The sequence below is a fragment of the Tubulanus polymorphus genome, chromosome 2 (assembly GCF_964204645.1).
Source record: "Tubulanus polymorphus chromosome 2, tnTubPoly1.2, whole genome shotgun sequence".
Taxonomy (NCBI): domain Eukaryota; kingdom Metazoa; phylum Nemertea; class Palaeonemertea; order Tubulaniformes; family Tubulanidae; genus Tubulanus; species Tubulanus polymorphus.
In genome coordinates this window covers 17,600,513-17,615,174 of record NC_134026.1, presented here as the reverse complement: position 1 = coordinate 17,615,174, position 14,662 = coordinate 17,600,513, and the positions used below count along the sequence as shown (strand labels likewise).

At 38.6% G+C, this 14,662-nt stretch overlaps 1 protein-coding gene and 1 pseudogene across 3 annotated transcripts in view; both read right to left on the bottom strand.

Annotated features, from left to right (window-relative positions):
- Positions 1 to 14,662, bottom strand: part of LOC141900295 (uncharacterized) — a 94,945-nt gene that overhangs the window by 68,125 nt on the left and 12,158 nt on the right. Inside the window, exons 7-15 of one of the 3 annotated variants that reach the window (XM_074787112.1) lie at positions 14,326 to 14,457; positions 13,596 to 13,759; positions 13,310 to 13,509; positions 10,864 to 11,094; positions 10,292 to 10,401; positions 10,003 to 10,209; positions 9,628 to 9,775; positions 8,509 to 8,800; positions 4,828 to 5,069 (exon numbers count right to left, since the gene is read on the bottom strand). In XM_074787112.1, the coding sequence (XP_074643213.1) occupies positions 4,828 to 5,069; positions 8,509 to 8,800; positions 9,628 to 9,775; positions 10,003 to 10,209; positions 10,292 to 10,401; positions 10,864 to 11,094; positions 13,310 to 13,509; positions 13,596 to 13,759; positions 14,326 to 14,457 (1,726 nt within the window). Of the gene's footprint in view, positions 1 to 4,827; positions 5,070 to 8,508; positions 8,801 to 9,627; positions 9,776 to 10,002; positions 10,210 to 10,291; positions 10,402 to 10,863; positions 11,095 to 13,309; positions 13,510 to 13,595; positions 13,760 to 14,325; positions 14,458 to 14,662 lie in introns of those variants that run through there. The other 2 variants (XM_074787113.1, XM_074787114.1) reach the window with 2 other exon arrangements.
- On the bottom strand, positions 7,220 to 8,019 carry LOC141900833 (uncharacterized; annotated as a pseudogene).

Here is a 14,662-nt window from a genome sequence, read left to right as displayed (position 1 = left end):
AATAGAACCAGCTGAAAAAGTGAAATACCCACGTCAATTGAATTTCAACTGTGATTCATTCACATTGGCAAAGCACATCCGATCATTAATGAAAAAACTTGCAACTACCTTCAAACAAACAGATGTGAATACAATGGAAATAAGTCTTGATGAAGCAAGAAAGCGGGTCCCAGTTGAACTGTACAACCATTTGGCTTAGATTTTGTCAGATAAAGATGCTGGAGAGTGTTTATCAGAAAGTGAAGAATTGCAAGTTTTGTCGACAGCTCAGCATATGATGGCACAGGCTACATGCCTAGCGATGCCAAAAAATTCTGCATTAACATTGCATGTTTTGAAAACCACAAGAAGCAAGGAAACAATAGAATTACTCAATAAGCTTGGTCATGCTATCAGTTATGATTCGGGTCAACGTATTATTACAGCTGAGGTACAAAGTATTGGAGAACATAGTGTTGATGGACGTTTTGTTCCTAGTGAGTTGAAGGAAGGCCAATTTCTCCAGACAGCTTTTGATAACCTTGACTTTAATGATAAAACAAGCGATGGTTCCACATTCCATGGGACAACACATGTGTTTTACCAATATGGAAATGATACCAAGGAAAGTTGTACTGTGCCGGTAAAGAAGAAGAGAAGGACAATTTCACCATGTCGTTTCTCTGTACCTGAAAGCAATGCCAGTTTGAACGATAGTCGCAAGGCACGATCTATGATAGATATCGTAGTCGACACTGCTTCAATGGGAGAAGGCAGTCTATATGGCACCAGCCTCATTACAGATGAGAGCTTCCTATGGTCACTAATCCGTTCAGCTTCACGTGATTATGATAAAGAAACCGCATTGCTAAGTTGGTCATCATTCTTGGACTGCCTGCATCCTGAATTGAACAGGCCAACAACCGTAGCATATGGTCCGATGTTCCCACATTCGCCAACATCGCATGCTGTTGTACACAAGTCACATGATTACTTGGTAGACGTCACTGTGAACCTGGGCCAACAGGATACAGTCGTAACTGCAGATCAGAAGATTTATGATATTCTAAAAGGCATAGTTCATAAAAACGAGAAAAAGTATGAAAATGTCATTGTCAGACTTGGTGGATTCCACATTGCAACAAATTTCATGGCCAGTATTGGTACATTAATGAAGCAAAGCGGCTTTGAAGCCATCCTTTTAGAAAATGACCTATGTAAAAGTGGAACAACAGACAAAGTAGTGTCCGGCAAAGATTACTATTCAACCTTAAAGTACCATTTGAATATAGTTGAGTAATTAGAAAACATGCTTTGGCAGTCATTTGTCGGAGTAACAGGCAAAAATATCCATATGAAACGTATAGAATTGCTTCAGAAGAATTGTTGTGAAAATGAAGATATCTTAAATTTCAAACGTATGTTTTGTGAACTTAGATCAGAAATCGAGGTGCTGAACGAAAGATGGACAGATCATTTGAAAAATCTAATTGAAGCAAACATGACAGCAAAATTCTGGTTAATGTACATAGATATGGTACACATTCTATTGCGATACATCAAGGCTGAGCGTTCAGGGGACTGGGTAGCACATCTCACGGAAGTCGAGAGAATGATCCCATACACTATCGCTGCGGGACATACCAACTATGTACCAGCATTATCACATTATATTGACGATATGAGAAAACTTCCAACAAAATTCCCTGAAGTTTACCGACAATTTATCAATGGAAATTTCACAGTCCATCACACCACAAACAAATGCAATGGAGTTTGGACAGACCTGGGTCTGGAACAGTCAATCAACCGCCATGGAAAGAATCACCTGCTCAAAGGCTTAACAACAAAACCAGTTACCCAAGAGAAATATGTCCAGTCTGTCCCATTCCTGGCAAAGGTATCGAAATGTCTCAAGTCAATGGTCAAAATTAACACCAACATATCTACAAAACATCATGCCGACACAAAAAAGCAGACTGGAAAAGATAACAATGCTGTCAAAAAGATAATTTTTTCCTTCAAATCCCAATTCATTTCAGACTACAGACCAAAGCAACATCATCAACATCAGTTCTGGAGAGGTTCTGTTATCCTCCGATTTGGCAAATGCGCGAGACATTGGTATATCTTCTCTCAAGTCCGCTAAAAACAAAAACCTCATGGCCATCAAGACTCCTGCACTTATGACATTCTCCAACTCAAATAAAGTGTCTAAGGTGAGCAAGGAGAAAAAACTAGTCAACATATACCAGGATGAAAGTCTCGTCACACGTGCATTATGCTTCATGCCCGAAGAGGAAAGTAGCACAGCATTAACACATGAGTGGACAGACTTCCCATCATCACTCTTTGAAAAAAATGAGAATGGTATACAAATGAGAAAAGGCAATAAAAGTGACTTTACGAAGAAACTACTTCATGACCTGCCAACATATGAGAGCCTTCCACCTGGTAACAACCAAGCAACCACGTATATAATTGATGCCATGGCACTTATCCACCAGTACGAAAAATTAAGCGCACCGGATTTTAAAAGTATGGCCGAATCATTGATGAGAAAATTGTTCGTAATCATGCCAAAAAACTGCAAGCAAATACATCTAGTAGGCGACCGATATGATTTTGGAGAGAGAAGTTTGAAAGAAGCAGAGAGAGACAGAAGAAAGAAAGGAAAAACTTGTAAAGAATACTGTGTGCGAGACAACCTAAACGAGACTGGAAAGTGTTCTTGAGTGTGGATAGAAATAAAGCTAACTTGCTGGACTACATCGCAGAATACATTATCAGAAGTCACGATGTAATCCCTGATGGGATAGTATTATATATCGGAGGATGTACAGCTAGTGATACAACCTGGGCCGCAACAAAACACAGCGTCGAAGAGCCAATAGCTTTCCAATGCAAGGGCCACGAAGAGGAAGATACCAGGATTTTTGCTCATCTCCGGTATTCGACTGAGACGCTGACAGTCAATCGAGCAGTAATAAGAGCCACGGATACCGATATAATAATGCTGGCCCTGTACAACAAGACCAAATTGGACATTGGTGAGCTGTGGGTTGAAAAGCTGCTAGCTAATACTTTCCTCCCCATCCATGAGTATGTCAACCATCTCTGTATGAATGAAATCGATCCCCATAATGCAATGGTTACGTTACTTAGCACGTACGTTTTGACAGGATGTGACAGTGTCAGTTACCCGTTTCGAAAAGGGAAGTGTCGATCAGCAAGTGTAGCTATAAAACTTATTGGTAAATTGCCACATCTGGTTCACTACATGGCAAATAAAGACCATAGCCCAACTGATGAGATTTTTGCCGAAGCTGTTTCTATCTTTGTGTCGTTGTATGGTAAATCTACAGAACATTTTAAATCATTAGATACTTTGCATCAGCATCTTTTTGCTTCGAAATCGTCAGATCTACGTTTTTTACCACCAACCGAAGATTAATTCAGGCAACACACGTTGCGATCACTTTATCAGCTACTGCTTTACAGGGAATCAGTAGAATATCAACCTATCATCCCAAATCCGACACTCTTTGGTTGGAAATTTACCGATACTGGCACGATGGCACCGGTGTTAATGACAAAGACGGCAAAACCAGTGAAAACGTCTCGCAATGTCTGTAAATGTACTGTAAGCATGTGCACAAAAAACTGTTCTTGTGCTCGGGCTAATATACCGTGTACAGTCGGATGTTTCTGTTACGGGTCGGAATGTTGTCGTTAATTTTGCAGCACATGCCAGGAGTTTTTGATAGCTTGACTCACTATTAGTTTTATTTTTCACCAATTTGGTGGTTACCGAATAGAACAAATTAATAATTAATGTGGAGTGAACCCCCAATATACCGCCCTCCCATTTACCGCAACCCCGCCTACCGCCAGGTTTTCCCTATGTACATCTCAAAACAAATACATAGTAAAACACCCCTAATGTACTGCCATACTCTCTATACCGCCAAAATCGTTCTGCACCGATGTGGGCTGAATATCGGGGGTTGACTGTATTGCAAATGAGATTCTTATGACAATTCTACCGAGTTGAGTGGATTACCGGGACCGGTTTACTGTATATTAAAACTGATATTTCAAGGAGATACTGACGTTTGCGTAAATCACTGGAAAAACCAAAAATGGTTGTATTTTTGGTGATGTGCTACATTCACGCTTCTCCAACTTAAAAACGTCACTGTGTCCAAAGTGTTTAAGATAATCATCAAGGAATGATAAAAATGTGAAGCATTTAATTCCGCAATAATGATTGTCTAAAATTACGATTTAGAGTTTTTGGAACCGAGCTTCAATACAAAATCCATGAGGTGGTGCCTCGAAAAAAACGTAGAATTTTCTCAAATTGGATGAAACTTTTTGATTTTGTCGCAGACTTGTACGTAATTTCGTGATATGAATATATGAAATGAAAGCCCTGATAGCAAGATAGGACCTGGCTGCTCCTCTACTAATGGTGATTAATTTTTAACTTGTACTTTTATAATGTAGTTCTAGAATGTAAAGCGCAGTGGTTAAGATTTTATAACTGCATTATATAAGAAAATATATTATTATTATTATCATTATTACAAGGCCAGTGCAAGAAACTTGTAGACAGCGAAGGAGTTTTGAAGTTTTGGACCAAAACCTCAGCGGATCAGTTTTACTTGCTTCACAATAAAAACAACCCCATAGATATTTTGTGCCGCAATTTAACAAAGACCTTGGCAGGTTGCCAACCAACTGTTGATAATATAGGCAAACCAAAAAGCAAGATAATACATCAAGAGTATTGAAAACTTCCCAAGTGGGCTAAAAACTATTTGAACATGAATGTATGGTACCTACCAATATAACCATATTTGTGTTTTCCTTTTGTACTGTTACCAACATCGCACAATGCTTTCATGTGTTCCGGTTTAAATCCACATTCATTATTCAGAATTGTAACAGAATCATTGTCAATGATAAACTGCATCGACGGAATGAAACGCTTTGACTTTGTTCTCTCTGGATAGGCATTATCATCAGCATTCTGAATCAACTCTAGCACAAAATGAGTGTCTCTCGTATACAAATCCCTTGACAATCTGTAATAGAACCAGAAAAATTCCCACCTGACAAAACATGGCTTCACACTTCATTTCGAAGATTTTAAACCTATTATGATTGACGTTCTCCTATCTAACAAGTGATTTTGTCCACCAAAAAAATTCACATATTCGAACTAACCATGTTTATGTAGGATAGGTCAGTTGAGTTCTAGTTAATGTGGATTCACATGAAATACGTAGATAAGTCTTCATAGTTTTGGTAGGTTCCACCGTACTATTTTATATGTCTGGATAGATATCACCGTATTCCTCTATCCAATGCCCGCTGGTGAACATATACAGAAACTAATGACCTTGAAACTCACCATAATCGTAGAGCATGCCAGTGCAACTATTTTGCAATTGATTACGAAATGTGCATAGGTACCAATATAATGGAAAAATTGTATACATGTCAATATTTAACTCTTTAGAACAAGAAGCGCCTCACATGGCCAGCCAGAAATATTCGCTTTTTTATAAATGATGCTATCTGTGGGTGGGTAACATTTGTCAAAATGCACTCCTACTTCAATCTTATCTACACAGTACAAGATTTTGTGTTTTTATAAGTAAAACAGACAGCAGGAATGAATGCCTAAGATCAATCTTTTCCCCTTGTCTTATTGAATCGAATGCGGAATAAAATATAATTGAATTTGATGTTATTTTGTTCAATAAAACAGAATTGATTTGGATTTGATATATTTTATGCAAATATATTTTGATTGAATTTACAATTCTCTGTTTCTGCTTTTTTACGTTGACGTGATCACTTTTGGCATCGAATGTACACGGTGGGGACAGGGCGATGTGTCTATTGAGGGGACGAGCAGATGAGTTCTCGGAACTTAGCTGCTGAAAGTCCTGGTTTCACTACGCTGTTATCAAGATGGTTCCACTCAAGTGTAGTCCCAACGAAACACGAGTTTTTGTACTGGTCATTTTCTATAAGCGGGACAACGAACCCGCAAATGTTTTTTACTATGTATCTTTCAACCGGGTTTGAGCTTTCGTAATCGTAATCAGATAGGTGCTTTGAACAAGGGAGGTTCGAAACGGTATGACAAACTTATCGGCGGGTAGCGCTGGAACTGACCCCTCTACGACCCTGTAAAAGAGCACTAGACGTGATTGCTTCCTTCTTTCGGCTAGGGGTGGGAGGTTTAGTGACTGTAGCATTTCTGCAAACTTTGCACAGTTCTGGAGGTTTCGACATAAGAAATCTAGCGTTCGAAGGGTTTTTCCACAAATACTTTCTATATGGTCGCTCCATTTAAGGCTGTTCGAAATGATGATGCCCAAGTACAGGTTGTTTGAAATGACTTGCAATACAACATCATTTAGAGAGTACATGTAGGTAGTCCTTTCACATATCCGCAGGAAGAAGCATTTTTTTGCGTTGAACTTCATGCCCTACTTGATGGCCCATCTTTCTAGTGCTTCTAGGTCCTTCCGGAGCTAGATGTGGTCAGCAAATGATTTTATTTGCCTGTAGATGAGACATTCATCAGCAAATAGTCGAATTTGTGAAGTGACTGATTAAGTCATTAATATGGCAGAGAAAAAGCAGAGGACCGAGTACGGTGCACTGTGGTACGCCGGAATCGACAGTTGTTTCTTCTGATATCTCGCTGTCGAGTACTGCCCTCATCTTCTTCCCCTTGGATAGAAAGTTTGAGATCCAAGAGTGGAGGTTTCCATGGATGCCGTAGTGGGATAGTTTATGTAGTAGCTTGTCGTGCGGTACCATGTCCGTCGACTGTGGTAACCAGCTGTGTCTCACATGAGTGGCCGACACGGAATCCATGGTTTAGTGGCGTGAGGATATCAAATTGGATATCATAATGTCAGAAGAGTTTAGAGTTGCCATTTTGTTTGCCGTCTTGAATGGTCTTGTTTACAAAGTCTCACTCGGTACGATGAATATTGCGTTTACTCTTTTTGGAAGCTACGAAAGACTTTCCAGTTTCCAGATTTCTAAGCCTTTGTCAATAGTCTTTTTTCCGTTTTAGGAGCTTGTGTACTGCTGGGGTCAGCCACGGGAGGGAGTTTCTTACCCTTGACGTCTTCGAGGGTACATTTTGATTTATTGATCGGAAAAGGACGGACTTACAGTGGTTCCACATATCTTCGACGCCTCGATTTTATTGATGTCCTGCTAGATCGGTGTTTATATCGTCCCAATTTGCTTTATTGAAGTGATAATGTCGTCTGGGTCTTCTTCGACTTGTTTGGGGTTTAATGTCAATGTCTGTATGACCATGTCGTGGTCGGAAAGGCCCGGGATTGACACAGAGCTTTTGACAAGTGATGGATTATTTGTAAAGACGAGATCCAGTATTTTGTCATCCCTTGTTGGCTCTTCATGGACTTGGGTTATTTCAGCTGTGGTTATGATATCGATGAGTGCCTTTTGCACAGGCCTATCCTGACTGTTTGCGGCTACAGTTAACGCTTCCCAGTTGATATTCAGGCAGTCACCAGCCAGCAATATTTGCTTCCCAGTAGTGAAGATGGTTTGCAGCTGTTCTTCTAGTGACTCGACATGTCTGTGGTCCCGGTGAAAGAGCCAATGGGGATGTTTCTCTGTTATTTCAGGTCGACAGTCACCCATACAGACTCACTGGTTGTTTCGATTGGGTACAGTGCCGAGGTTAGGTCCTTGTGTACGAGGACGAACACCCCACCACCCAGCGAACTACGATCCTTTCTGTAGACATTGAACCATGGGGGAAAGATCTCACTGGATTTTATATTGGCGTTTTACCATCACTTAGTGGCACAGATAACATAGGGCTTGATGTACTCTAATACTGCTGCAAACTCTGAGGCATTAAATGCTGAGCTTGAGCCATTCGAGCGGCTTGAATGGTGGCGCTTCGATGTTTTGGGGGGTTTACAGTGCGTCTGGGTTTCCCAGGCGACTTTTGGGCGGTGCTATCATGCTTCCCTGCTGGTGCGCATGGGCTACTTGCTTTTAGTGGGCTGAAAACTTAGTTGACCGAGTCGATGGTTATGTATTCATCCTCTATTGGGTTGTAGTAGTTGGATGTGTCCACTTCGTAGCTACGGAAGACAAAACTGTCGCATCTATAGCTATATACGTTTGATTCGCAACAGCCGCAAGGGAAACACTCAGCATTTTTTGGGGGTCGAGGATTTGACTCCACGTCATCTGACTCGGTAAGAATCACATCTAGTACACAGGGGTAAGCTTTTTGGGTTTTTTTATGAATTCAAGCACACGGCTAATCAGCATATCGAGGTCATCCATCCGATATGAGAAACAAGAGCCCCAAGAGGCACTACGGTCAGCCATTAATATTGGATCCAGATTTTACACGAGTATATACAGCATTGCAAAACACACATGTAAGAGCAATGGCGAGCACATTAAAGACTTTATAGTTGGGAGAACAATTATTTAATGTACCTTTCTAAACTCCGGCCTAATCGTTCTTGTTGAACACGCATTAGTTTCTCTGCATCTTCAGACAAAAAAACTCCCATACCAAACTCATCTCGTCGAATAATGTTGATGATTTCAAGACGTTCTTGCTCCAGAGCTGTCATATGTGCCATCTCATCTGGTATTGCAGTTTCATCACGATTCAATTTTTCTGGTTTGTCAGGTTTCAATTCGCTATCTCCATTTTCTTCCTTGACATCGTTCAGAACATTTTCGTCAGATTTGATGACAGAATCAGTTGCATGCACCAGTTTGTCTGGAGGAAAAAGAAAGATTTTTATTCCCAACACCCTTGTGCAGCTATAAACCCTCTACTTTAGTGATCAATGCTCTTTTCATTTCGAAACACTGCCAATTCCTGAATGATTAGTTTTCAAGGTGCAACAAATTCCTGATGAATGCGATAAAATTAAATGCGTTGTGTTGTCATTTTAAACCACTTTAGTACTACTGATCAAATTTTGGTTGGGTTCACCATATGCCCATTTATGACCGACTGAAATTTGAGTTGCTGCAAAGGCTATTGTTAAACCTCATAGGATTGACGGGGTTTATATATGCTTTACTGTGGTATATAAAACGCTCTATGGTCACATTGCTTTCAAATGTGTGTATAGATGGAGCCACTCGTGAACTCTTTGTAGATAAATGCATAGATGGCACCACTCACCATATCACGTTGACATAAGTATATTTAAGTGCTTAGAAACTACACATAATGGACAGTTTTCAGTCATATTATCAACCAATATGAGCAGGAAGGGGGAAACGTTTGAGATGAGGCGCATAATGTTACAAACGTGAGGACTATAACAATTCTACATTTTTATTTCAGGTCAAAATTCACCAAAAAGCCCAGGGTTTCTGGGTTTCTGGGTAATCTTTTGGTACTACAGAAGCTCATTGCCGACATTTATAGTTCAATTCAATTCCATCCAAAGTTTAATCATCATCGAATAATTGGAATGCAGGGGGAAAACATTTGCATCAAAGATCGGCCAATTATAACTTGCTTAGTTAAGAAAACTGATTTTGATCATCTCCCAAAAAACAATTTATTGACCAAAATTCATGGAAACTAACCAGCACCTGCATCATCTTCAAGATTTACTGCTTTCCTTTCTAACAATTCTGGTTCATCCGAAAGTTCTACATCATCAAGGATGCTTTCATAAGTATCACTATCACTCAGACTATCACTTTCTGATTCAGAATTCTCTTCTTCAAATGACTAAAAAAATCAATAAATTAATAAACGAGGTCCATTAATGTTAATATGGTAATAATTCATTCATGGTAAATTCTATATCTGAAAGTATTTTGATTGCTATTTTGAGGTTGATGCCTTGACATGTAGTTATGATTTTCTTCAGGAATTGTTGAATTTGGGAATATTTTTTGAAGATATCTAGATTACAATCAAACGAGGGTATAAAATATGATCACATTTATACCCACCATTCCAGCTTCATCATCATCTGTTGTAGTAGTTCCTGTAAATGGTAATCTTAGACGATCATCAAATGCTTGAGACCATTCATTCACACCTAAAGCCATTCCAAGTCTGATAATTGCATTGTGATGGGCCACTGTCTGACAGCTTTCGACAAGGAGCTGTTTAGATTTGGCATCTCCTACTACTTTGCTGAATGGTTCTAAAAAAACCTAAAAAACAATTTTCATGAAGTAATCATCTAAAATCTCTTAGTCCATCGATGTTTATGTAGCTTCACATAATCAGACTTACCTGACAGGCAACTGCTTCAGCGATTCGTTTTGGCAATACGCATAAACAATCTCTTACAAATGCTGCGGTTTGCATAGAATCTTGCGACTGATACATCATCGTTTGCGCACCTAATATACATTGAGAATCTATAGATGAGCTGCTATCAAATATCAATATTGTCTTTCAATTCTAACCATTATTTTTGCTGGTCTCCTGAGTAAAGCTATCGAGAACTATTGACAGTTTTAGTGGACCTGACTTAATAAACCCATGCTCCAAGACGTGCTAAAAGCTATAAGTCAGTAAGGCATTGGGTTGTCTTAGTTCCAAAGTCAAACCTCATTAGAAATGACATCAAATAATGAAGCATTAGAAACATGGGCAAAAAAATATACACGTAAGGGCATGCTAATGACATAATTCATTTGGGAATCAAAATCTGTGGAGTACATATCATGTGCATATAAGCTTATTCTGAACATGTAGGTTTAACATTAAAAATCATGTATACAGTAGGATGGAAATGGTAAAACTTTGCATGGGCTTTATGGCGAAATATGTCATAAAATATAAGCAACATCATATCATACCCAGTCTTTTTCCATCGCTATTCTGTATGTGATGCAGGGCAGTAGCCATATGATTAGCTAACAGCGACAGTGGAGCTCCAGCCATTCCTTTATTCTTTACGATTATTGACACCAGGTGACCACATGTCAAAGTCGCATCAGCATTTCTTGCAGCTTCCAGGAAAAGTTCGACTGAAGTTGTCGATGTGATTTTAATCAGAACGCCTGGCCCTACTTCTAATGCCATGATGTCTGAAATTATATCAATCATATAATTTTCATATAAAGACATTATATGAACATAAACATACATTATGTATAGCAGGCTTCAATTAAATGTATTCTGTACCGCCTTGTTTCAGATTTACGGATTATATGCTATTCTGGAATATGTATAGGCCTACTATGGGTCAGATTACTGAAGTTGACAAGATCGTTAGTAATAATGGCCAATACACTAAAGATGCTCCCTAGTGAGGTTGGCTGATATTGGAGATAGGAATGAAAGATTCTGATGATAAATTCTCTTGGGATGATCCTGATGATAGTGCATGGTTGGCCTGACAATCTGGATGACCTTGGGGGGTCACTGACCAAGGGGTCAGAATCTGAAGGTAACCTCCAGTTTGCAAACTTGGTATCACTCAAAAGCTTGTGAAAAGAGCTTTCATAGGATATACACTATTATGGGGTAATCCCTAATAATTCAATTCAATTCAATATTTATTTATCATGAAATCTCGCACAATTGTTGAAAAACAGAATAAAATTGACAAAAGAAAAGTGGTGTATATAAAATTTCTCTGTAGGTATAGGATAACAATGAAATAGAAAAAAGATTAACACTAATGCAAGTTACCAAATTTCAAAATATTCACATGTATGGAAAAAAGTGGATATAGAATAAGATCGTGTGCAAGGCTTTAAATCCTTGGTCTACAAATTTGCCTACGTAACGAGCTAATAGATGATTAGAAAGTAAAATCCCGAATTGGTCGTCCTTGTCGAGACTTCGAATGTTGGGGAATATGTTACAAATATTGCTATGAAGTTCATCTCTCAGATTTTCCCATCTAGAGCACACCATAATAAAATGAAATTCAGTCTCAACTTCCCTGCATATGGTGCAAAGTCTATCTGCTTTGGGCATTTTTCAATGCCTACCCCTCTCAATAAGTGGTGGATGAGCGCTGACTCTTAGTCTGGACAAGGCAGATATATAATCTTTTTGAACAGCTGCAGTATTGGAGGTTTTTCTATTGACCTTAAGTATAAATTTGCAAAATTTGAATAGAAGTTCATTAAGGTCATCATATTTTTCAAAAGTTTCTTCAATTGGAAAACTGCTATTTCTCTTTTTTCTGATCGACCATGATTCACACCCATAAAACAAGATGGGAGTCACTAGGGTATCAAATATGCAAATTCAAGTCTAGTAAAGCGATATCAATAAACTAGTTTTTTTCTCATTAAAACAACCATTGGGCATGCCTAAAATAAATACCAGAAATTCAAATATATTAAAATAAATTTATTCTTTTATAGATTACCATTAAAACTAAGTGTTATTCATTGATCCTGGCGATATAAAATTTCCCAAGCCCTAACCCACAGAAATGAGGGCATAAATCAGAAATTGGCCACGATAACTTTCTGCTCAACCACTCTCTGTTTATTATGCCCTGCATAGACTTAAAACTTTTGAACATTTTTCCGGGGTCAACTCCAGGTTACATAAGGTATACTTACGATGACACAATGATCGGTTTAAGAATGACACTTCTGTCGATCGACCTACATCATTGACAACATGTGATGTGTGATGTTACGTAAACAGCATGGAGAGCATTTTCTCGAAAGGGCATAGCAAACTACACCACTATTTTTAACCAGATTTAATCCCAAACAAGACACCCTTTCTAAAGCAGAGTTTTAGGCAATTTCTAAATAACTGACTTTAAAACAACTTAAAACAATTGTCAACCAAATTGGAAATCAACCGGCATCAACTGGCAAACTGATCACATAAGGAATTTCCTAAACACAAGAGGGTTTCCTACAAAATAGCCTACTTAGTAAATGATTTTGAATTAGATCAAATGGAATGTGTATGTGCGTGCGCATGCGCCTTCCAGCTACTTAGCTCTGTTAAAAGTGGGTCGATCTTGATGAAACTTAAGTGCAATGTTAGTAAGGAGGTCTAGTTGTGCAATGTAAAGAATGGGTTCAGTGCACCACCTAGAGGCAGAACTAGACACTAACTAAAAACTGTTTTTCAGCGACATGACCATGAAGATGACCTAACTCAGAGGGGTAAAAATTCAAAAAGTTGTCTTTACAAAAATTAGCTATTGGCTCTAGATACAACATATCCAAAATGCAATGGGAACCGACGCACGGTGGGCCTGAGCCTGAGCATAAGAACCATGACACCTATTGCTTGTACATGTATTCATTTAATACATACCATGAGAACTGCCATATTTTTGTATGAAATGTTTCAATGGTCCAATATCTCGTTGAGGCTGGAATACAAGTGACCAATTACACCATTCATCAAGATCAACCAATAGTGGGCAAGACGACAGGCAAGCAAATGCTCTCTCTTTTGTCTGCTGACCTAAGATACCAACTTGCTTACTTGTAGTTGGCGAAAAGTAAGCTTGGCTGAAAGAAAAGGTAAGAAGTTGAAAAAATATCTCACATCGTTGTAAGGAATTATCGCAAAACATGGTAAATGACCAGACACAAACCTAATATCTGGGCATAGAGAACATTCATACAGGACATTCGGATCACGGTTCTTCTTCATGTGATGTTCCCCCTTTGCGAGAACGCTACCCATCGGGCCAAACCCTAGAGTCTGGATACTTTCCACACGATAATGATCACAAATAGCAGATTCAATAACATCATTCTAAAAAATGAAAACCACATTCGTTTCAAGGATTTCCTTGCCAAAATCATCATGAAAAAAATAACTTAAAATGGACTTAATTTTGGTCAGTGTCATTTAATGTTCATAATATCAAGAGAAAATGACATAAAATAGAGAAAATGACATAAAATTAAGGGCCAGTTGGCCGTGTAACTCGCTTGCACTGATGGCTGAACAGTTAAAATTAACCATACATTATAATCGTATCACATATTATAAGTTAAAATATGATGGCCTTTTGGTCACCAGTGAACTAAGCACTTCGTAGCATTGACATCTTGGATCAGGGAATATTTCTGCATAACCGCAGAAATCTAAGAAAATTACAATAATAAAGGGTGTCTCAGAAAATGTGTTACCGAAGCTTGAGGGTTAATTATTCATTAACTGTAATTGTAATTAATTTTTGGGAGGTTGGTAGACCTCGACGTTTGCTCGAGTACAGATTATTGAAATGCAATGATACACTATGCATGGCTGAGCACTAGCACATTTTTGAACAACCATGAAAATGGTGTCGACCATAGAATGTATATCAATATCACCTTAGACCTGTCATTGAAACCACATTGACTCATTAAATCCAAGACATCATTTAATGTTGCATGATATATGGAATGGCTGGCTGAATGTCCATGACCAACTGTTAAGCTAGATCCTCCTAATTCTTCAAATATCTGCAAAAGGAACAAATACCCTCAAAATAGCTTGATTGCTGAACATACATCCACTGCACCTAGTTATACGGAATTCCATGTATAGACATCTTAAATTAAGGTGGCATCTGAAGCAAATTTCATGACCTTCTTCATTCCAGGACAAAATGGAATAGAGTTATTTAATAAATATAATCCACACCGAGAACTAAAGAATCTTTTATGT